This window comes from Leptosomus discolor, chromosome 3 (assembly GCF_034619465.1).
Source record: "Leptosomus discolor isolate bLepDis1 chromosome 3, bLepDis1.hap2, whole genome shotgun sequence".
NCBI lineage: Eukaryota > Metazoa > Chordata > Aves > Leptosomiformes > Leptosomidae > Leptosomus > Leptosomus discolor.
In genome coordinates, this window is record NC_141393.1 from 53,942,564 (window position 1) to 53,965,009 (window position 22,446).

At 42.0% G+C, this 22,446-nt stretch overlaps 1 protein-coding gene across 1 annotated transcript in view; it reads right to left on the minus strand.

Moving 5' to 3' along the window:
• The window catches only part of TRABD2B (TraB domain containing 2B), a 291,040-nt gene that overhangs the window by 112,675 nt on the left and 155,919 nt on the right, over window positions 1-22,446 (minus strand). Inside the window, exon 3 of the mRNA XM_086463200.1 lies at window positions 17,017-17,163. Coding sequence (XP_086319326.1) covers window positions 17,017-17,163 — 147 coding nt within the window. The remainder of the gene's footprint in view (window positions 1-17,016; window positions 17,164-22,446) is intronic.

The window sequence follows — 22,446 nt, forward strand, 5'->3', positions numbered from 1 at the left end:
TTAGTATTTTACTAAATGAAACTTAAGTTCATTTTGACTTTTCCCTGTTTCTACAGCAGAATGTGGTTTTACATGTTACACTTAAGTGGGTTACTAAACCCTTTACGCTCTGCTTGTTCAACACAGTTCACTGGCTATTTAATACCAGAAGAAGTCTTGTAATCTGTTCTAAGCCAAGGTTACCAAGAACTTGAGTGAGGACTGCAAGATCTGGCTTTGGTCCTTTTTAATAACCTAACAGTTAAAAAACTAGGAAAGGTTAGCAAATCCAGACATAGGAAGATGTAAAAAGGGTAAACCCCCTCACCTTTCCTGCAGCTTTAGATGCTATTAGGTCTCACCAGAGAAGACCGTGCATTGCAACACATAAATCCCTGGAACATTCCTGATATTTCTGAGGAAGGGAGTTCCACAAGAACTGCTCCTTCAGTCCCTGTTTTTGTGAGGAGAGGTGTTCATAGGCACAGAAGAAAGGTTGAAACCCCAAGGAATGTTCTAGTCAGGGCAGCAGACCCAGGAATGAGCCAAGACCCAAGCTATTATGGACAGACAAGCCAGAAGTCTCTGATTATTAGGACAGACAACTTGTTTTGACACAGTGAGGGTCCAAGGTCTACCGCGAGAGTCCGGGAGCCTATGGGTCCTGCAGCAAGAAGTACTGTACGTGGGCAGTGTTTGATGACTGCTAACAGGACCCAGGCACCTTCTGGTGATTTTCTGTGCCTCACCACTGGAAAGCAGCTTAAGCTGCAAAACCCAGACTCAGATTTCTGAGTCCCTAGATACATGTAAAATTACCAGGATTACAGTGTTAATCTGAGTCAGTGGTAATGATATTGCATGCGCAGCCCATACGGGGAACAACCCTCACTCATTGTACTGAAATACTTGATGCAAAGACTTTGTTACATTGGTTAATTCTTTCTCTGGCTTTCTACTATACCAAATTCCTGTAGTAATTTCTAGAACTTGCCTTTAGTCTCTGATTTTCAGTCCACCTCTTACCCACTTGGACACATGATTTTATCACAACCATTTTTGTTTCTTCCCACCCTCTTCACTCATACTGCCTCTCCAAAAGCTTTCAGCAAGTCTTAGAGAAAGAACTGATTTCCATCTTCCCAGTGGCTCTCCTTAAAGCTTTTTCATTGCAGCCTCATCTACAGCTCTCCTAATCTGTGGAGGACCAAGCAGCAGAGATTTCTCACCATGCATTATGCAGAAGGCCAAGTCTAGACCTTGTTCTGGATTCCCACCAAAGGCTGTACCAAGCTGGGTGAGACAGAAATGGGCACCACATGTACTGAGCTGTGGAATCCCATGCGGCTGGAGTTAATACTGCTGCTGGTGGCAATGTGCCCCAGCCTATTGGGCTATGTGGACCAGCTGGACCTTCGATTTTCCAAACGACTTCTCAACCTGCTTTGCCAAATCACTGTACTTCTCACAGCATGTTCCTCCTTAAGGGTTCGGTTGCATTACCCTGAGTCATTCCTTCCTCTGGGCTTTCCAGCATGGCTTGGCTTCACCAGTGTACCTTGTGAACTCCTCAAAGCACACAAGTACTTTGCACCTTGTTCTCAGTTTAGCCCTTTGCCAGCACTCAATAAATAATAAGTCCCATTAGGCCAGACCTATTGGAGACACCAGTTTCCTGTTAATACATGAGGAAGCTGCCTCCATGTCTGGCAAGAACATGTGTTTGTCTCAAAGGAAGCAGGAGCAGCCTGCCAGCATCAGAGGGGTAAAATGCTGCTAGCTACTGCAGCAAAGGATCTAGTGGCTTCGATTCCTGGTGAAAGGCAGAGAGAGATTTTTATTATAGGAACAAAGTCTGAGGAATGAGGAGCCATTTTACACTTGCAGTAATCTCTGCAATGCAAAGCTGTAAATCAGTTGGTCTACACAGATATCACAAGCCTTTGTATCTCCTCTGTACTGAGGCTCTGTGTTTAATGGGTTGATATAGCTGAGCCAGGAGTTGGGGGAGCCTTCAGAGCCTGAAATGGAAGGTGAAAATTTTTGGGAACATCTGAAGACTTAACACCCACACAAGGGAAATCTCTCCTTCCTTGCTTTCGTCTGAAAGGAAGTGAAGGCTGGGAACTGATGGGACCTGGTCTTGAATGACCTGAGATGCTTTGGGGAAAGCAAAGTACGGCATTGCCTGTGAGGACAACCTGCTTTTACAAAAAGCAGGAGCAGAAAGGCTGGAGGACCAAATGGCTTTGTGCATCCCACTCCAACCAGCGGAAAGCTCTGACACTGGAGGTCTTGATAGCCCAAGGACTGAAGTTGTGTTCAGACCTTGATCAAGAGGACCTTTGCCAAGAAGGAAAGTGCCTTCCTTCAGCTTGTGCAAATCCACCATTTGCAATCCTACATCCACACTCAACCTGTTCCTCCTATTTATCTAACCTAAACCACAGTCCACGAAATGGAGCCACTTACTTGCCTTTTTTTTTCCTTCCCTTTCTTTCTTTCTCTTCTATGAGAAAGAGTTTGTCAATGGCAGAGAGATAAATTTAAAACCAAGGACTGGGTTTTGTCAACATTTCTCATACTTGTCCAAGGAACAAGACAAAGGACGGCATCACCTCTAGAGGCACATCATGAGCTACAGGTCCTGGTGCACCTTGTGCATTCCTGTATTTCTAATGACTGCTCCATCACTGGCAAAAATAAAACACGCACGTATGTTTCTGCATGTGTGTGGCAGCAGACAGAAGATAAATGACTGAAGTAAGTATGCCCGTACACAGTAGTGTAACCACACCCTGAGTTACGACACTGGCCCCACTAATCACCTCTGCTCCTCTCCCTATCGCAGATCCTTTCCACAGTCGGTGACGTACACCATGCCTGGCTTCAAGGAGGCAGCTGCTCCTGTTGATTTAAGAAACCCTTTGGATTCCTAACCACCAGACAGGGATCAGGAAGTCAAGAAACAGTCACACGCAATTAGGAAGCTGTTAACTGTAGTCAGAATTTAAGGGTTTTTCTGGAAAAAAGAAAATCTCTTGTTTTAAGAGGACGGATTAAAAAATGCACCAGAGGGATGCACCTTCCCTCTTCCACTTTACTAAATATTTTTGTTTCCATTCAGTGTAAAAATTAATTTTAACATTTTAATGATGGGTATTTGTTGTTTTGAACTGAGAGTGAACGGATGAGACATTTGCTGTGCCAATGGGTGAGGGACTGACCATCTGATAATAGCGGAATTACTACTAGTAATAGATGAAATACTACTAGTATTTAAATCTATAGTGGGGTGGATGATGTGACTGTTGAAAAATCCTAACTTCTAATTTTTCTGTTCATCTAGGAGAGTAGCAGTTGGATCAGCAGAAGAACACAGTGCTACCCATCACCTGGGGTATGCTTACTTTGTAGTGGATACACATGACGGGATAAATAGATTCTTTCTGTCCAGTCTCTGCAAGCCATGCAGTTTTCTGAGAATCCAGCCAACTCATATATATGTGTGTATATACACATATATATATATATATATAAATATACACACACACTACATATTTTCCATGGAAACTCAGTAATGTATTTCATTCAGAGATGTTCAAAAGAAAAATACTTTGATTGACTGAATCAGCTAGAACTCTTCCTTTTATTTATTCCTACTTACTTTGCATTATGGCTCTCCTATGGACAGTATAGATGGACTCAGCCATTAGGTACACCCTGCATTTCTTAGTTAAGCTTTTGAGGTTAAAGGAAGGGAATATGAGAATAAAAAAGAAGTTAAGTCCCAGCCCTGAAGAAATTTTTTCCCCTCCACACTGTCTGTGTAATTTTACTTGAGCCAGTATCCCTGATGGAATATATGTGTGGGTAAAGCTCTGCACACACATCTGAGCTCACAGTGCTGTGGGATGCAGGCCATAATTCTTCATCTTTGAAGTCAGTGGGAGCTTTAGGAAGAAGAAAGAGGAAGGATTGTGGAGTGGTTATGACACTACCCTGAAAAAATGGTTCTCTTCCCACGGGCAATACAAATCTCTTGCATGATCACAAGCATGTCATTTGGGTTTAGACCTTCAAAGGAAACTCAGCACTTAACCTCTACTAAGTATCTTTGAAGCATTTGGCTTTATTCCTCCTGTCTCTCAAAAGCCCATCTGTAAAATGGGGACAGGGAGACTTTCTGACTTGATGTTACATACAAGGCACTGGCTGAATCTAGCTGTTGAAGGACCCAAAGGAAGATCCAAAGTCCAAGGTGATGCTCAGCAGTAACCTCTCTTTCCACAAATACTTTGTGGAAGGAGGTTAGTATTCTGCTACAATCATTAGCACTAATGATTGAGCTAACAACATATTTTAGCTTAGAAAAATGCATCAGCCGTACCTCACGATTTATGCTATACTGTCAGCTTTGTCTATAAAGACAGAGAGAAAGAAATGAAAAGAAATAGAAAAGAAGAGAAAAGCAAAGTCTTTTATCACATTTAGGGCTTACCGCCAAAGTTAATTTGAAAATTCATAAACACTGGACTATATTTAAGTACATTTTATAATTTACTATGTTTTAATATTTGGATGAATATTCTGGGCAGAGGCACTATGTCAGAGTTGTGAATATCGATCTGCAAATATTTTTTTTGGATACACATAAGCACCATCAACTTTGGTTATCATTTTTTTTTCCTGCTTTAGATCTACTGGCTACAGTGGAGCTTCTCCAGATTCACTCCAGTATCAAATCACAATCAGATGTGGAGTAAGAGTGTTACCGTTCCTACTCCTATACACCACATTTCCCAATCCTCTGATAACCTTTTTAGCCTCTTTCTGTTCCAGTGATGCTAGCCTATTTCTGGAATGTGCAATCAAATTGTAAGATCATGTCACTGAAAAAACAACATTAGGAATAAAGGGCTTCTTGCCCTTTCTTGCCTGCATGCAGGCAGAGGTGGTCTTCAGTCATGTCTATCTGCAGATGGAAAAGAAGCAGCTGAGATAGGGAACTCAGAAGCCAAGTCCTGCCATGGAAAACATAATGATCCTAAAACTTTTCCTGCCATTATCTTCCTATATCTTGGTCAATTCTCTTGGCTTCTGAGACTCCTCTCTCTCCCTGTTTCCTAATCAGCAGATAACTAATGGCTTTCCAGACTCACCTCCTGTGAATGTCCAAACTCCAAACCGCTGCAAGCACAGTATCATCACTAATCCTTGCAGGGGAATCTCTTTATAATAAAAATGCTGTATTTCTCCTTTTCTCCCCAGAGCGTTCACAGCCTAGATAGAGAAAATAGAAGGAGGCACACCCAGGGTCACGAGGGACATCTATGGCTAGGTGGAGAGTTGGCTTCCTGAGTTCCAGTCCAGCACCTCAATACAAACTCCATCCATCTTTCCCTGACAGGAGGGCTCAGCCTCCATGCTAGTAATCCTTATCTGCAGCTGTTAGCAGGGAGTTGTTCCCAGATCATGCCGACTACATTATTTTTTTTTTTAAACATGATAAAGATTGGGTTCTCTTTATTAGTCTCCTAGTTTATGAGCTTTATGTGGGTAGAGGCCAGAAGACAAGTAAGGGATCATGCTTTGAAGGATTTTCCCTGTACCACATAGGTCAGGAACTTTTATACGGTTGACAGCACTACACAAGATAAGGATCTCAAAAGCTGACAATGTGGCTTATGGGGGCTGCCAGGGAGCCAGAGCAGCATCCTGAAACCTGCTGGCTCCTCTGACAAACTGAGCAGCGCTAAATTCACACAAGCCCTTCTTGGGTCAGAGGCTGACATCTGAGCTCCAGTTATCATACGTTTATGAAGGGAGGATACCCTCCCATTAACCAGCCTTGACAGGGCATTGTGGTTTTTACTGCAGTGCTGCAAAATATACTGGTCTGGACTTGGAAGACGCCTGTTTCCTTCTGATTTATGGACCCTTCTGGCATCTGGGAGAGCAATATCCACTTACTGCAGCCTCTGATACGAAGGATTCAAATAGTGCAAAGTGAATGTGCTGTGAGAGTAAGCGTCTCCACAAGGAGGACATGGCTGCTGCAGAGATGAATGCTGCTCCAGACTTGACTGGTTTTCCTCCAGCACTCCTGAGTTTCCATCCTGACAGAGATCTTCACTGGCCAAGGAGGGGGGGTATCTGGTTACTATGATTTAGCCCAAAGCCCAAAGTTGGCAGCTGCCAAGAAGATGAGCTTCCAGCTTGTTATGGAAAAGGGAAACCAGAAAGGAGCTCTGCAAAATAGTGTCCAGTTCGAGCATGTGACAATTGACCCATTATTGCTTTCTTTTAAGCGCCAAAATTTAAAGTAATATACTAGAAGCCTGATTGGACTGTAAAAGGATCTTCAGGATAAGTCCGTTCCATCACTCCTTTCCCAGGGCAAACATCTACCTAAGATGGAACTTGAGAATATATTACAGGCATATTCAGCACATTTTGGAGGTCATGGTCAGGATAGGTATGTTAATTCAGTGGATTTTGGGCTGCTAAAATGGTTTATTTGAAGCATACCTTGACATCAAACTCGAATACAGACTCAGAATGATTTGAAGTCACAGAAAGCTTAAATATATCCCCAGTCAGTGCTCATCCAGTTTTGTTTCTAACCCTTTGCAGAAAGCAGAGCAGTTCCCCAGGGACAACTCTCACTGCAGCTGGAGACTTGCAAGTTTTGAGCACACATCAAAAAGCCAGTCGCACTTCTCCCACCCACACTCGCCCACCAGCCACGCTGCCCGGCCACAGCTGTCCCTGCACCATGGAGCCCTTTGGGAAGTACTGTTAGGGTTTGGACCAACTCAGCATTTCCATAGCAGGAATGGATTTTCCATCACATCCTTTGGCTTAGCAGGAGTCTGTAGTGTCCCAAACCTCCAAAAGCAGGGAACAGCCCTGAAAAACTGCAAGGCAAAGGGACAGCCAGCTCTCACTCAGTGGAAAGTGTGGTCTTGCAAACCAGGGGCCTAACAGAAAGGGGCTTATAAACCCTGAGCTATTTTCTGGCTCCAATTCACTGCAACTGGGATGCATTGCTGCAGTTCCCAGCATTTCTGTTCTGCTTAGGCACATCTAATCCTCTCTGAGCTGAAGGCTGATGACTCCTTTTGCCGGTCTGTGCTGCACTGATAAGGCCCATGTTCCTATCCTGTGAGGGGGTGTTCAGGCTCCTGGGAGATTGGCTGAAGTCAGGGGTGTCTCACACCCTCACAACAGCGAGCCCAACTGCTCTTTTCCAACACATTGTTTCCTCCGTCTGCTGTCTCACAGGAAAGAAGTACAAAGCTAGCAGCTCCAGCAGCCTGCCTGTACCCTCTTCCCTGGAAACAGTAATGTAGAGGAGGAGAAGAGTCTCCTCTCACAAACTCAATATTGCAGGGCATCAGAAAGCCACAGAAAATACCTGGATGAGGCTAGAGGGGGGAAAAAAAGCAAAAATGCTTTTTGCTTGAAAGGAAGTGAGGGAGAAAAGAAAGTCCAAGACCACAAGGAAAGTCAGTGTAAGAGCACACACATTTCTTGGGACCAGCTCTGGGGAGCCACTTCTGTGAGCTAATCCCTGCCCACCCACATTACTGCTCAGAATCTACATATGTTGCAGTTCATGCCAGCAAGCTTTCTGTAATTGGCCTACCCAATTTAAAGCTAGCTTGGGTAGTTCTCAGCATGGTGTGGCAACTTGAGTGTGAAAATGGAGGTCTCTGAGTTCCAAAGTGGTTAGCTCAGGCCTATGAGCCACTGGAGCACCAACATTTGTAAACAGAGGAAAATTACAAATAGGAGAAGATTTGGAAGGGGAAAGTAGGCTGAAAGCTAGTGAAATTTCTATGGATAGCACACGATACTTCTAAAAAACTCTGCAGGTGGCACAAAAGCTGTAGGAGTCATTGCTGGCCTAAGTGTAAACTTGCCTGCAGGCAGGGTAGGCTGCAGGCCCCGCAGCCCCTGGGCTTCAGCCTCCACCACACCTGAGTGGAGACCCTTCCTGGGAGGAAGCCCCAAACCTGTCCTGCTGTTCTCCCAGGTGGCACCTGGCGAAACAACAGTTGTGTGCCCTGCCTGGTTTTACCTCCTCATCCCATACATTTGAAGAACAGCACATTTAAAAAAAAAGGGGAGGAAAAAAAAGGCAGAAGGGCCACAGGGATGGGGTGTGCATCTCACAAACAGCCTGGGGGGTGATACTTTTATCCCTGTTAAAAAAAAAGACTTTCAACAAATCCCTGAGAAGTTGTGACCTCTATGTATGTTTTCTATTTGTTTTTCCAGGCCAGTTAAATAGTTGCTTTCCAAGCACTCAGGAAAAAAAAGAAAGTACAAGCAACACCAACCCCTCCCGCAAGGCCTCCCTCCCCACCCCAACTCTGTCCCTGCTCCCCTTGGTAGCAATGCCAAAATATGCAGCCGGCCTCTCTATCTGAATGAATGTTTTGATTAAAGAAGACTTAACAAAACACAGTCAGAACAATGATCCCGGCCCCCTTTCTGCAAGCTTCACTCAACTATGCAGTGTATATTTAGGACCAGATTACAGGGACCTGTTCATTAATTGATGACAAGCCTGCAGCGTATGCAAATAAAGGTTTGGGTTTCAGTGGGGAGGGTAAATCTTAACTACCTAATGACACTCCTGCCCCATTTAAAACCCCCTTAACATTGGGATTTTTTTCGAGGCCAGCTTTCATAAACTTGCAAACATATGGAAAAGTTCAAGGTTTTCTATTTCCTTTCCAAATGCTTTGTTTCCTTTGACAAAGAATTTTTTTTTCTATTCTGACACTAAACCCATCACCTAGTATATTGCCATGACACCCAAGTAAAGATATTGATCAAAGGGCAAAGTGGGGCAATAAAATGAAAAAAATGGGGCCAGAGGTTTGCTTTGGGGGTTGGTTATTAAAGCATTGCAATTTTTTTTCCAAAGGCATTTTTCATTTTGTCTTGTTACACAGTGGGAGAACAGCTGGCCAGTAGCAGGTACAAACTCAGGTTTGGTTGTCTTAAATATGCATTGTTCAGGGCTCTCCAATGAGTTTCCTCCCATCCTTGTTTCGTAAGGCGCTAGGGAAAGCCTGAATGTTTATGTGAAGTTTGCAATATGACTTTAACCCAAGGCACGTGTGATCCAAAAGATACAGTTTGCAAAATACCACATAACTTAGCAAAGAGCGAAAAGCTAGGTAATAACAGAGCTGGGCTGGACATGAGACCTCCAGAGCTGACACCACAAGGAAGTGCTGTGTGGAGATGGGCCTGCCCTCCTGTTCAATCCTAGCAAAACTCCAGGCTACTCCCAATCCAATCAGCCTAAGCCTTCTAGTTATGCTGGCATCTGGAACAAATTGGATGATGACTTTTGAACTATTTTTTTTTTTAAGATGGTGTTGTTTGAGAGGTCTAGTATAGGACATAAAGATGCAGAACATTTCCAAGAAAGCATTTAGAAATTTAATGGGGACCAGTCAGGAGAAAAATAAGGAATAATTCAGATAAAGTTAGTGAAGTAGAGACAAATTAAGTTACCCTTGAAACAGATTTGTTTGCATGGTGGAACTGTATAAGCCTTGACTTTGGGTTTATCAGTAATCCATCTTCCCAGAGGAGCTAAGAGAAGATCCAGGTCTAAAGTCACCATCAGAGAGCACAATCAGTTTACACTGGAGAACCTGATCAAGAGTATTCACTATTCGGTAATGCCCAATACTAATGTTAGACCAAGAAATGTTGTGTCAAGGAGTACCCAAGAACACAGCTTTTCAGCTAATGTCTAATGCTAATCCTGCCAAGTCAGACAGGACAACCAAATTTCCCCCTTGTCCCGCTTTTTTCCTCTCCCTGTGATAAGGAGGTGACAAATACATTTTCTGGATAAAACACAAAGGGTGAAAAAGAATTTTGTACATTCAACCCACAAGACACTTTTTAAAAAACTAACCAGTATTTTTCATTTCTCTTGAACATGTCTTCCCAAGAAACACTTCATAAACCTGCTCTTTAAAAAGAAGGGATAGTAAATGCTTTACAGCAAACATACAGCAATGCACAGAAAAAAGCATGCTACTACCTTGAACTCCAGACATTTTTACCAATCACTTTTTCATACTCTTTTTATAGTCTATTCCCTTACTAATAAATACAGGTAGTCAACAGTCCTTAAACATTTTTAATGTAAATCAGCCCTTTTCTGTAGGTGAATATGTTCCTTTTCTAATAATGCAGTAGTCATTGAAAGAAAAATCTTTGCCTTTAAATGCCTTGTTCCAATTTCTCTCCTCTCCCATTGTTTTCTCCTGGAAACTGGAAAGAGGAAGGAAGGAACTTCCAAGGCAAGACAACTGTAAATGCAAAGATGTAATGAAAATCTTTAAGCAAGAACCTATTTTCAAAACCTGTAGCATGGAAATTATCTGTGCATGTTCCAGACTATTAATAAAAAAATAATCTCTGCAGCATTTTCCCCAGCACTGTCATCAACAAGTAGACTTAACTCACAATCTGGATCTGTAACCAATTTTCTGAAACACATAAGCCAAAATATAATATTGCTCCAATCTGGAATCCTGTTCTGACATAATATGAAAATTAGACTCTCAAAATTTTGGCTGCACTTCTGTTTTTTACTTCCAAATGCTCACAATATACCAAGACACAAAGCTGTAACTCAGGTGCACGTGGAAAGAAAGTACAATCCCATCGCAGCAGATCAGGAGCTCTTTTGAACTCCGGGAAGCCAGCATCTCTCCACAACCACCCTGTACTACAGCCCAAAGAAGAGAAGGTGGAAGACATACTCTGCTTGCTATTGTGGCGCAAGCAGTGATGAGCAGACATGTCACCAAACACCCAGGCAGCGTCAGGACAGCCATCAATGTCATTTTAACAAACACTCCTGGAAGCGTTACTGACCCTTTGCCTGGACCCAAAATGAGAAACTCATGGGACCGGCTCCCTTGGCGCCTGGGACAACCTTGCACTGGCTTCGCTGGAAAGTCTATAATCATTTTCCCTGGAAGAACAAGAGGCTGTGCCAGTTAGCCTGCACTTTGTTACAGCTGAAAACGATAAGATGCTTCCAAAGTGTTGCGGTACAATAGCTGTGCCTTCGGTTTATGGATTTATCTTCCTTTGGCCCAGATAAAACTCCATTCCTTGGACAAATTAGGTCTGCTTGTCATTCAACACTCTACCTAATGGTCTCAGCTGTGTGTTTTCTGCAGTTATTGAAGCTGGGGCATTCCACAGATAGTTTTCATTGACTTGAGAAGTGAGCCAGAAATCCAGTTCTATTTTATCCAGAATTAGAACAGGGCAAGTTAACAATGTAATTAGAACTATCAGGACCCTTAAATCTTAAAGGACAGGTTTAAATCAGGATGAAAACATTTTTAAAGGGGTTCATAACACCACCTCGTGATTTATAAACAGCAAGTGCATTGTGAAGTGAGGCACTAAACCTTTTCTTTAGTTTAGGGACACTGACTACTGACATGGGGTTAGTGCATGGATCTCTAATGTCATGCTATCAGGACCGTCATATGCCTTTCAGAAGGCAAAACCCACTAAAACACTGTATGTCCACATGAATCCACGGGATTTTGAACTGCAGAGGCAACTCAAGATATGGGTGATATCATTCTAGTAAATTATACAAAAAGCTCAACTGTTTCTGATGGACACAGCTTGAAGAAGGAGACACAGGGATCCCTGAGCACCTGAAAGGGGTTGAGAGGTGTCTGCAGGCTATGGTGATTTCATAGCATAGCATGCTTTTCTGTGTAGGATGAAGCCAAGACCTTACCTCCCCAGCAACAAGATCATTACACTCAGGTAAGCATAAAGCCCATAAACTGGGTTAGTCACTGGTCTATCTTGATTACTTCATTTTGATATCCAACGATGGCTGGGCCCACTGGGACTCATACAAAGCCTACTGAGGGCATGGAAATATTCTCCATTATTTCAATGGGCTTTCAATACAGTCTAACACACAAACCACAAAGATGCTTTAGAAGTGGCAGGTATGACTCTTGCATGGTACTGTTAACCCTAAATGGGACAGGCAAATAACAAGTACGCAACCTAGTTTGAAGAAAACTGTCTATAAAGTCAGCAGTGAAGCTGCAGGCCTCTGATATACTGGATCAGCAAGAGAGGAGAAACCATCTGTTCCTGGGACAGGAGCCTCTCCTCAGGTCAGGAGAATGGCTGAAAACAGAAGAGGAGAAAGAATAGCTGGAGACCACAGGTACAGATTTTGGTAAAGGTTGAAGGAGAAGAATCTCAGCCTCGGCTTTTCAATTTTCCTCTTAATAAAGTGTACATAGGAATACAAGGAAACAGAGAACCAGCTAATTCCATGCTGGCAAAGATGAATCTGCTTTACAGAATTGTCCTTAAAAAACTGAAAAGCTCAAAACGGACCACAGGAAGTAACTGGCAAGATATCCCTGAACCCAAAACTCAAATGTTTATGTTTGAATAAAGACCTTTACATAAGAATTAGGGAACAAAATACAAGATAAGTTGTTCTGCACCCTATTTTTTCTTCATCAAGGCTTCAGGTCATTAGGCAATTTCTTAGCTGTCAGGTAAGAAAAAGTATCCTCTGGAGGTAGATAATATGCTAATATTGCACTAAAAGATTTTTTGCATTTTAATGCATCTGGACATGCTGACCTCAATCCCCCTGACAGCATCAGGCAGAATATAGAAGTTAAAGCTACTGATGTAATCCAATGCATTTTGCTGTAGGGAACTTTTTTCAAAAGGAGAGAAAAAAACTATGATTTCTTTGAGGGGAAAAAAGTCTAAAGAAAGAGTAGAAAATATGCCTATCCTATCTTTAACTTTGAATACTTTCTCTTTGGTATCATTTTGACTCTCTGCCCAGAAACTCCAACGTAAGCCTCTTGATTGCAAAAGTCTCAAGATAATCAAGTGTTTGCAGAAGGCTGTAGAAGAAGAAGAGATGTGTCCTACTCTACTTTTGGGTCACAGTCTAACTGAGTAAACTCAGCCTCTTAAAGTTTTATTAAGTTTAAATAAGGATTTATACGTTTGGAAAAATGGTGCTTGGAAACAAAATTTACGAAAAGGAGAGAGAGAAAGGAATGAGGAATGTAATATAACCACATGAAAGCAGAGGTATTTCCCCCTTTCACTGTTCTTAATTAAAATTTAAAAAAAACCCACTGAAACCGAGAAGGATTTGTTTAGTCCTCCACTGTTATCAGTGCTGATGGCTTTGGGGCAGGAAAACATCAGGGATTTGGGGCCATGCTCACACTCCTCCATTTCAGACACCTTACCCTGGCTAAGCCCAGGTTCCCAACCCCAAGTAGAGCAGCATCTCCCTGAGGCAGTCCCTGTCCCCATCCCCAGGTGCCGATGGAACTGTCCTCTGACCTGGTGTCCAAGCTCCTGCTTCAGTCTAGGAAATAACCTTCCCTACACTTCTCCCAGCACTGTCCCTTCTGTGCACCCCCTTGGCACAGACTTGGTTGCAGAACGACTCTGCCCTCTTCTCCCAAACGTCGCAGGAGTCAACGAGACTTGTGCTGAGAAATGCTCATTTCCCAAACTCCCTGATGGGAGGCTGAAAAGGCTCAAGAAACTCATCTGTAATGCCTCGAGTCAACAGTATTAGTACTTCCATTTCTGGTCCTTCTTTCTGCTCCAGGATGCGTTTTGCTCTAAAGCCATCTCAGCATCTTGCGGACAGCTACTGAAGATGCTCCGTCTCCCACGATTCATGCCAGAGAAATCTAGGAATTTACTGCACCTGGATAAATACTCTCCACCACCACTGTCCCTACAGCAATGTCAGATTTTCTCAGCTACTTCCCAGTTCATTACAGTGACCTAAATCAATGGCTATCAGGTTCACCCTTATTCTGCAGCTCCTGGTAACCTTCAAGAGACAAGTAGGCACCAGTAACCTTATAAACAGCCCCCAAATGAAACCTCAAAGAGTAAGAGTCACAGCTTTCTGCAGGTCTTCCTGGCCACATGAAACAGAGCTGAATTCCTGGCCTCTGCTGTTCACATAAGCATTGAGTCTTACAACTCTGTTCCTGATTTTTTTGTTCCTTTCTATGTCATATTGCAAAGTTGTGTTGATATCAGCTCCAAGGACTTATCAGACCTTTGAAGAGCCGGGCCAGCAGTTGGATATCATGGAAGAATGGCCACACCTTCTAAAAACACTGTGGCACTCTTGTCTTGCAAGATTGGCATGGGTACCTGCCCTGAAGTTTAAGTGATGATACATCTCACTCATGATATTTATAGGTTTTTTTGCACCTATAGGCCAATCGTTTGCTGTCACCTGATGAGATCTGCAATACATTCTCAGCAGATGATAAATCCCTGTGGCTACATTTAATGTCTCAAGAGAAAGATCCCATGGGGGATGCTCCATGTGTAATATTTAAGTCAGGCTAATCTAATTTGGTAACCAAATGGTAAAGCCTCTCCATGGCAGAAAAAGTCTATCATCCTTGCAAAAAACACACAGAATAAACTTTGGAGTTACCACAACCAGCAAAATTTGACATGAATAGCGAGTTTATTTTAGGTTTTAATTTTCTATTTTGTCCAGCTTGTAATTAAAAATAAATGGTATAAAGCTGGTTTATAAAAACACTAAACAAAAACCCTCTTTACCCAAATTAAAAACAACAACCCGTGAGAGGAAAATACTCCACAACATTTAGAGTTCTGCAGGGACTAGTACACATATAGGGATTTTAATTTTCCATGGCCTGTGAGTGTTATAATCTCTTATCAACTGTGTGCACTCTGGGACCATGACTCACACCAGTGCTTGAACTCTGATTGGTTGTTGGGTTCTTTCACCTTTCTTTAACACTGTTTTTAAACTCATTTTTGATCCAACAATTTGCAGGGATAAAGACATTTTCACAGCAATCTGTTCCTCTCAAGTCTAACCCACAGGTCTGTACAGGACATTGTATCAACAAATCACAGATGCCTGCGAGTCAATGCAACCAGTGTGAACGGCCACAACTTGTCTCAGGGAGAAAGGCTTTATTGCTGGAGAAATTACACTGATAGAGATTAAAAGATGACACAGGCCATTGAGATACCAGGACGGTCTTCATGGTTTTACCTACTAGTAGTCCTTTCTTTGCATCCGTGGCAAATATACCAACATACCTTGCAAGAGTTATTTCTCCAAAATCATTATGTGTTTATCTCATCTCATGTGCTGTACTGTGACATTGCAGGAATAGTTACAACCATTATCTTCTCCAGGATCATCTAAAGTCATGAGCTCTCTAGTTTTTCCAACTCACACACCCCATCTTTAGAGATGTATTCCTACTTGAGTTGCTTTCTCCCTTTACTTTTCAGTGCAAGGCTGTCCACAATAAACAGCTCTTCCAGCTTTGGTACTACAACTGCCACGTTAACCACCCTGTTATGTCCTGCATAGTCATGCTAAAACAATGCTTCACTTTCTAGAACTGGATTAACTCTGACAGCAAAGGGGTTTTATCCCATTGCCATCAACCAGTCTTTCTACTGTGTGAAAATGATAACCAGACAGGGGAAAAGAGGAGACGTGACCATTTGTCCAGAATTTAAGGACCTCTGATTGTCCGAGCTGATGTCTTTCTGCTCCTGTTGATGGGCGGGCTAGTTCTGTGATATGTGACATGGAAGAGCAGCTCCAGCTGCTGCTGGATGTCTTACATTTCCACCTGGAACTTCTCAGAGGGGCATACAAGACCTCTGGGAAAACACTCATGTCACAGAGTGAGGCTGGGAGACTTTGTTACCTTACAGCCAGGTTGGGGCCCAACTTGTCTTCCCAGCTGTACCCCTGAGAAAAAAGTGACCCACAGAGCCCTGTGCAACTCAAGATAGTGATGGCAAGATATGATGTCTTAGAGATCTCTGCCTCACTCAACAGACTGAGCTAACCCTACCTCAGTTCTCTCTTGAAGTCACATAGTTATCATTTGCTAATGGTAAACTGCTATCATGAGTTAATAGATGTTCACTGGCAAAACATATACTACTGTGGCTGCTGAAGTTTATACAGGTCACCTCCAAGTAAGTCATGACACCTGAGCCAGGAACCTGGGAACATTTATCAGAAAAAGGAGAGATAGCAGATGACATCCAAAGGCGAAGTTTCCATAGATTTGGAAAGGAGAATGAGGAACCTATGTATTAAAGGAGAATCTCAGAGTTTGCCACAAACTATCAAACTAGTCTGGAAAGTAGATTTCTGCTCCATTCAGAGTTTTAAATAGCATTGGATAACTAAGATAAACAGAGACTGAAGGGCTGCCTGAGACACATACAAAATTATTGAATTATGACATGTTTGAGAAGTTATTTACTTTATAGAGCATTTACATAAGGTTCACTTCCTGCTCATATATAAGCTCAAATATTACAAAGATTTTTTTTTTGCCCTTAATGAGGGGACTACATTCAACAGCCCCACAAACATCCATAATTAACTTTTTTTCAGGCACATTCCTAGGAAAGTTTTCCAGGCAGTCTCTTCCTTGTTCCAAGCAACAAGCAATAGGACAAGAGGAAATGGCCCCAAGTTGCACCAGGGGAGGTTTAGATTTGGTATCAGGGAAAATTTCTTCACCGAAAGCATTTTCAAGCATTAGAACAGGCTGCCCAGGGAAGTGGTTGAGTCACCATCCCTGGAAGTATTAAAAGACATGTACATGTGGCACTTAGGGATGTGGTTTCGTGGTGGACTTGGCAGCGCTACGTTAATGGTTGGACTTGATGATCTTAAAGGTCTTTTCCAACCTAAACAATTCTATGATTCCTCAGAAGCCAAGCAACACCAAGGAAATCCCACTCTCTCACCAGGTAAATGAGGCATGTGTGGAAAGAAAACATAGGGCATCAGAAGGAAGAGGGGAAAGAGGAGCCGGAATATAAAGTGATAACCAGCATATTGCTATTAAAACAGCTGATTTGTTCTCAGTTAGCCGGCCCATCTGTAACACTTTTGCCTACCTGAGAAGTGTCATGGTTGAATATGACAGCATTCAGGTCTCCACAGTTATAATGTTTGATGAGATCTTCAGTGGTATATGGGGCCTGCAAACTACCTGCTCGGAGGCTTTCATGTTGGAGCAGAGTTTGGTTTAGAGCAAACAGCACCTGTAGAAACATAGACAAGAAAAACAGGGGAGAAATTAAAGATACTAGGAATCAAAGCAGCAATGCCTAAAAGGCCAAACCGGAAAACTCTCTTGCACTCTAAGTCTATTGATCCATTAGGGCCCACAGTAACAAGGGCTGGTCTTTAGGCAGTCCCAGCTGGAAGGGGTGTCAGACTCAAGGTCCCCTACTAGCAGAAAACCTTATTACAAAACCCTTGATATTCTGCATAAAGTATAACTTCACAACACATACATTGCTCAGAGGTCATGGTCTGAGAACTTCTAGGCTATCTGTGCTAACTACTTGGCTACATGAGAGATGCTGGAATGAAAAAGCCCCTAAATTAGCATACTTCTATTGCTTCTGTTTCCTGTCTGCTAGCTTAAATTCAAAGCCCAAACTCAGCTGGAAGGTTTTTGATAAAAACCAAAATCTTCTGAACTTGTGAAGTCACAGTTGTTGTATTGGGACCTTCTGCATGCCTCTGGTAGCAAAAACTTTAGGAACTTCATGATTCATCTCCCTCCTTTAGTTCTTCCCCTTCACCCACCCTTTTGCAAAGTGAACAGAGATACTGAATTGTAACACTGTCCCAGTAGACTAGTTGAGTGTCCCCATCCCAAACCCGAAAATATCAAAAAAGCAGAAGCACTCTTTACTATGTAAATTTACGTAACCAAAAAAATAAATGTCCTTAAAGACATTTTTTTTCCTTGCCTTACCAAAAAGGTTACTAAATTTCATATGAACTACCACAAATCTTTTCATACTGGTGACAGACTGTGGGAATAATTTATACTGGTTACTGAACCACCAAGTCCGGGCTTTTCATGTTCAGCTTTCCAAGAACCTTTCAAAGAAACATGATAAAAAGTAGACGAATAAATTAGAAAAGCAGTTAAGACAAATTTGTCACAAATTATATAAATAAGCAAATGCACTTTTCCTAAAATAAAATGGTATGTAGTGACTGTAAATTCAGAGTCCTGAAAAATTGTATTGATGTGTCATTTTTCATGAAAAGGCTCCTGCATCTCTCAGCCTCCTGCATCTCTCAGCCTCATGTTTCACCACATTTTCAGCTTCTCTTATTTATAACAGCAGTGCCTTATCCATCCCAAAAAATAACCATAATTTCCAAATCTGGGTAAAGTAGCCCATTCTGAGCTCCAGCTGGCCCTGCTAGGCTGCGGTCTGTGACACAACTTTAAGCAACTGAGCCCACTTTAAGGAGTGAACCTGAAGAGTTTAAAATTCACAATGTACGCATGTATTTGCAGGATGGAAGTTCTCACTAGTTTAAAATTATGATTCCCATTGAAGTTTATCTGAAGGAAAGGAAACAGTCAACTGGATCTAATCCTGCAAAACCTCAGGTATGTAACAAATATGATCTGAGATTTTTTAATAATAATAACAATAACAATAATAATAATGTAGTCTCTCCAGGGCACTAACAGCCTCTTAATACAAAGCTGTTACATGCTAACTAACATACACAAACTAGTTGAGGAAAAGCAAGCATTATTTTTTAGCTTACTTTTAAAAAATGTAAAGATGATCTTTCAACTGAACCTCTTTTACAGCTCAATTCGGCAATCAGTTCCCCATTAAGATCCAAGCCTAAAAGACTTCCTTGCCCAGATCTAAGGGTTTCTTCAGGCTTTTCTACAAAGAGATCAATCTTTCCCAGGACCATGGCCTGAAGTTAAGCATCTTCCTAACTTAGTTTTTCTCTAATTTAAAAAATCTGCAAAAAATGCAGTTTGAAAAATTTCTAACCTTTGAAAGGATCTGAGCTTTATCTTTCCCCGCTAAGGGCTACAGCTCGAAGAGGAAATAGTTCATCCCAGGATTTCCTGAGGATTCTAAACATTTTGGCTAATAAAAATAAAAGCTTAGAAAAACGTTGACAGGAAAACTGAGAGCAGAGGTTTTCCCAAAATGCTTTTAGTAAAATCCTTCTCATTTTTCATTTTTAAAACAATGGATGTTGCTGGATTTTTATATACAAAAATATGTATACACACAGGCACACAAATATACAAACCGCCAACAAACCGTGAGGATAAGACAGCATGTTTTATGATAAAATATTAAGAAGGCGATAAACAAATCCTTACTTTACTCCCAATGCCTCTCTTTTGCTTTTTGAATTATTATTTTTTTTTTATTTATTTATTTTTTTTTTTATTCTAGCTTCCTGGGGAAACCAGTCCCATGCATTAATGCTTTGGGTCTGTCTGTCTGTCTCCTCCCAATAAAATTGGAACCTATTAGCTGATTTCAGTCACATTTGCAGAGGATTAGAGGTTTTAAAGAACATTGCCTATATGTTCCTTGAAAATAAATGCCAGGCTGCAGAATAGCCCACAGTACAAGTTCAATTCTTATAAGAAATCAAAGACTTCACATGACAGAAAATGAGCTATTTGGAGTTTACAACAGCAGATGGACCTCCATGTGCCCGACTCCAAATTTCATTAGTGTCAGGACATTCATGTCCCCGCTCTCTGCCTCTGAGCACCTCTGGGACCTAGAGATGATTCTGGCCACCAGCTGAACTCCAGCATGCTGCTACCACCGCGGGAGAGCTCACCTCTGGGTTCAAACTACCGCCCAAAAAGCAAGTCAAGAGATTTCATTTTAGGAGGGAAGTTAAAATTAGTTACTCAAACACTTGAATAGGCTAAAGGAAAGCTGTAACCGCTCAAACAGCTTTCTAGAGGCAACTTGCTTAATTAACGTACAGCCACCATGGTTTTTGGTCTGCGGCTCAAAACAAACTTCATAGAATCACAGAATGGTTTGGGTTGGAAAGGAACTTAAAGATCATCTAGTTCCAAACCCCCTGCCATGGGCAGGGACACCTTCCACTAGACCAGGTTGCTCAAAGCCCCATCCAGCCTGGCCTTGAACACTTCCAGGGCGGGGGCATCCACAGCTTCTTTGAGCAACCTGTTCCAGTGTCTCACCACCCTTGTAGTGAAGAATTTCTTCCTTATACCTAATCTAAATCTCCCCTCATTCAGTCTGAAACCATTATCCCTTAATCCTATCACTACCTGCCCTTGTAAAAAGTCCCTCTACAGCTTTCTTGTAGGCCCTCTTTAGGTCCTGAAAACTTTAAGAGAAGCAGAGTCTCGTCACAGCTGTCTGATTGTTGGCTGGATTTGTAGACCATTTCCTTTGGAGTCACGTTAAAGCCTGAATTTATTTTTCCTTACTGTTCAGATAATGCCACAAAAACAATGCTGTTTCCTCTCCTTTTCTCTATCTTAGTATCAGTGACCCCACAACCTCCAGCCTAAACCTCTATCTGAGTTAAATCTTCCAGAGGTGCCTGAGATTACTGAACAACTGATAACTTCAAAATAAACACGCTTAGAGTGACTGCCCATATACAGTCCCACCTAATAAATATAGCAGACAGTATTTGTTCTGGGAAGCGATGGGAAGTTATGACTTTGGCTCTGGGAAAGTGCGTTTTTATTCACGTAATTTATGGTCCTCCCATCGGCGTGCTTTGAAAGCCATTTCTGCATGGCTGTCTCCGGCCCCTGTTTGTGATTGATCAATCATGGACAACAGAAAGGGGATTTCACCCTGCTAGGAGGAAGCCTTTTATTCTGAGCCATGTCATTCTCTTGTGCAAAGCAGCAGCCCAACATACAGATTTTATCTGGGTATTTGGAGACACCAGCTCATCACTTAGGGCAGATATATGGGTCCTGTTTTACTGCCTAAGAGAGGGGGCACCAGCAGTCCTACACAGTGTCAGGAATCACTGGTCCAGACTTTTTAAGAGCTCTTTTGCACAGACTATGGCCATCTCAAGGATAAGAGGGCTGGACTAGCCATTTCTGCTTTGGGAAGGTCAGAAGGGATGCAGCAGAGCATTCATGTATCATGTTTCATACATTCATGTATCACGTTTTATTGTGTCATAAGTCTGCAACTTCAGACTGGACATTTGAAAGGTCCTGAAGGTCAGCCACATATTACTGCTGTATGTGATAGCTAAAGAGGAAAAATCATGACCTTTGTACAGCGGAGATTTCTCCTTATCCATCTTACGTGCATTTGTCCCTAGCTAAACAGAATACAAAAAGCCCAGAGAACAAAAACCAAGTTAACCCTCATCAAATACAGTGTCCTGCCTGGTTTATGTCAGCTTCTTGTAAGATCTTTTGGTCATAAGGCCTTGAATGGTATAAAAGAAGAAATAAGATGCTTACTTTTCTAAAAGATGCTATTCAATACATGGATTCTTTGCCCTGATCATCCCTGACCATCAGCTCAAGGATGCAGAGTTAGCTGTATCTTTTCAGCTCTACATTTTTAATACTTTTGCATAGGTGAGTGAGTTGACTTTGGTTGATCATCCTGAATGCTCACACGCTTTGTCAGAAATCAATTTCTGACAAACTCTGACAGTAGCTCAACTCTATGCCTATCACCTTGTCTGGGAGGCAATCCTATGGATTTCTAACCAAGTGGAAAGGTTGCTAGGTCCACCCCTTCAATTTGTTTAAGGTCCCAAATGGTGCCACAATGGAAAAACAGCTTTGTGAGGGCATCTAAGAGGCCATCATAAAATAAGACAAGGAAACCTTATTACCAGATAAAATACTTGAGCAGTCCCAAACCGTCTTATGAATTATATTGCTAATAAAATATACAACAAATTCAGGAATTACAATAGAAGAAACAAATTTTGTGTTAAGCTGAAGAGAAATGCACCTATGTTCTTCTGGTGTGCTTGTTATACAGGACACTTGAGAATGAAAGGCAACCCTGAGAAAACTCTCAGGCCAAACTTTGGTGCTCAGACAAATTTCACTCTTACGTGATGGGGGAGAAATGACTTTCCAGTCCTAAACTTACTAAGGCTGAAATACAAACACTGCATTCACAGGACTCCAGTAGCTGGAGCGACAGGGTGACCCCTGCATAGAACCATGATTAATAACAATACCACAAAAACAAGTACTTAAATTTCATACTATGATGTCAGCTCTTGAGCAGGCAACTACTCTTTTCCTTTGCTCTCTCTTTTGGACACACGCCACCACAACGCAAATACTAAATAAGCATTACTGGAAGTGTTTGAGTGACTATATCCTGTCAGTGCTCAAACTGCCATTCTGGAAAAGAAATGCCCACTCTCCTGCTTGGGTTAAAACAAACTGCAATGTAAATATTGAAGTATATGGTTCTTCAGGGGTTCTTCTTTTGTTGTTATCCTTCTCTGTACTCAAATAGAAAATCAAATACACA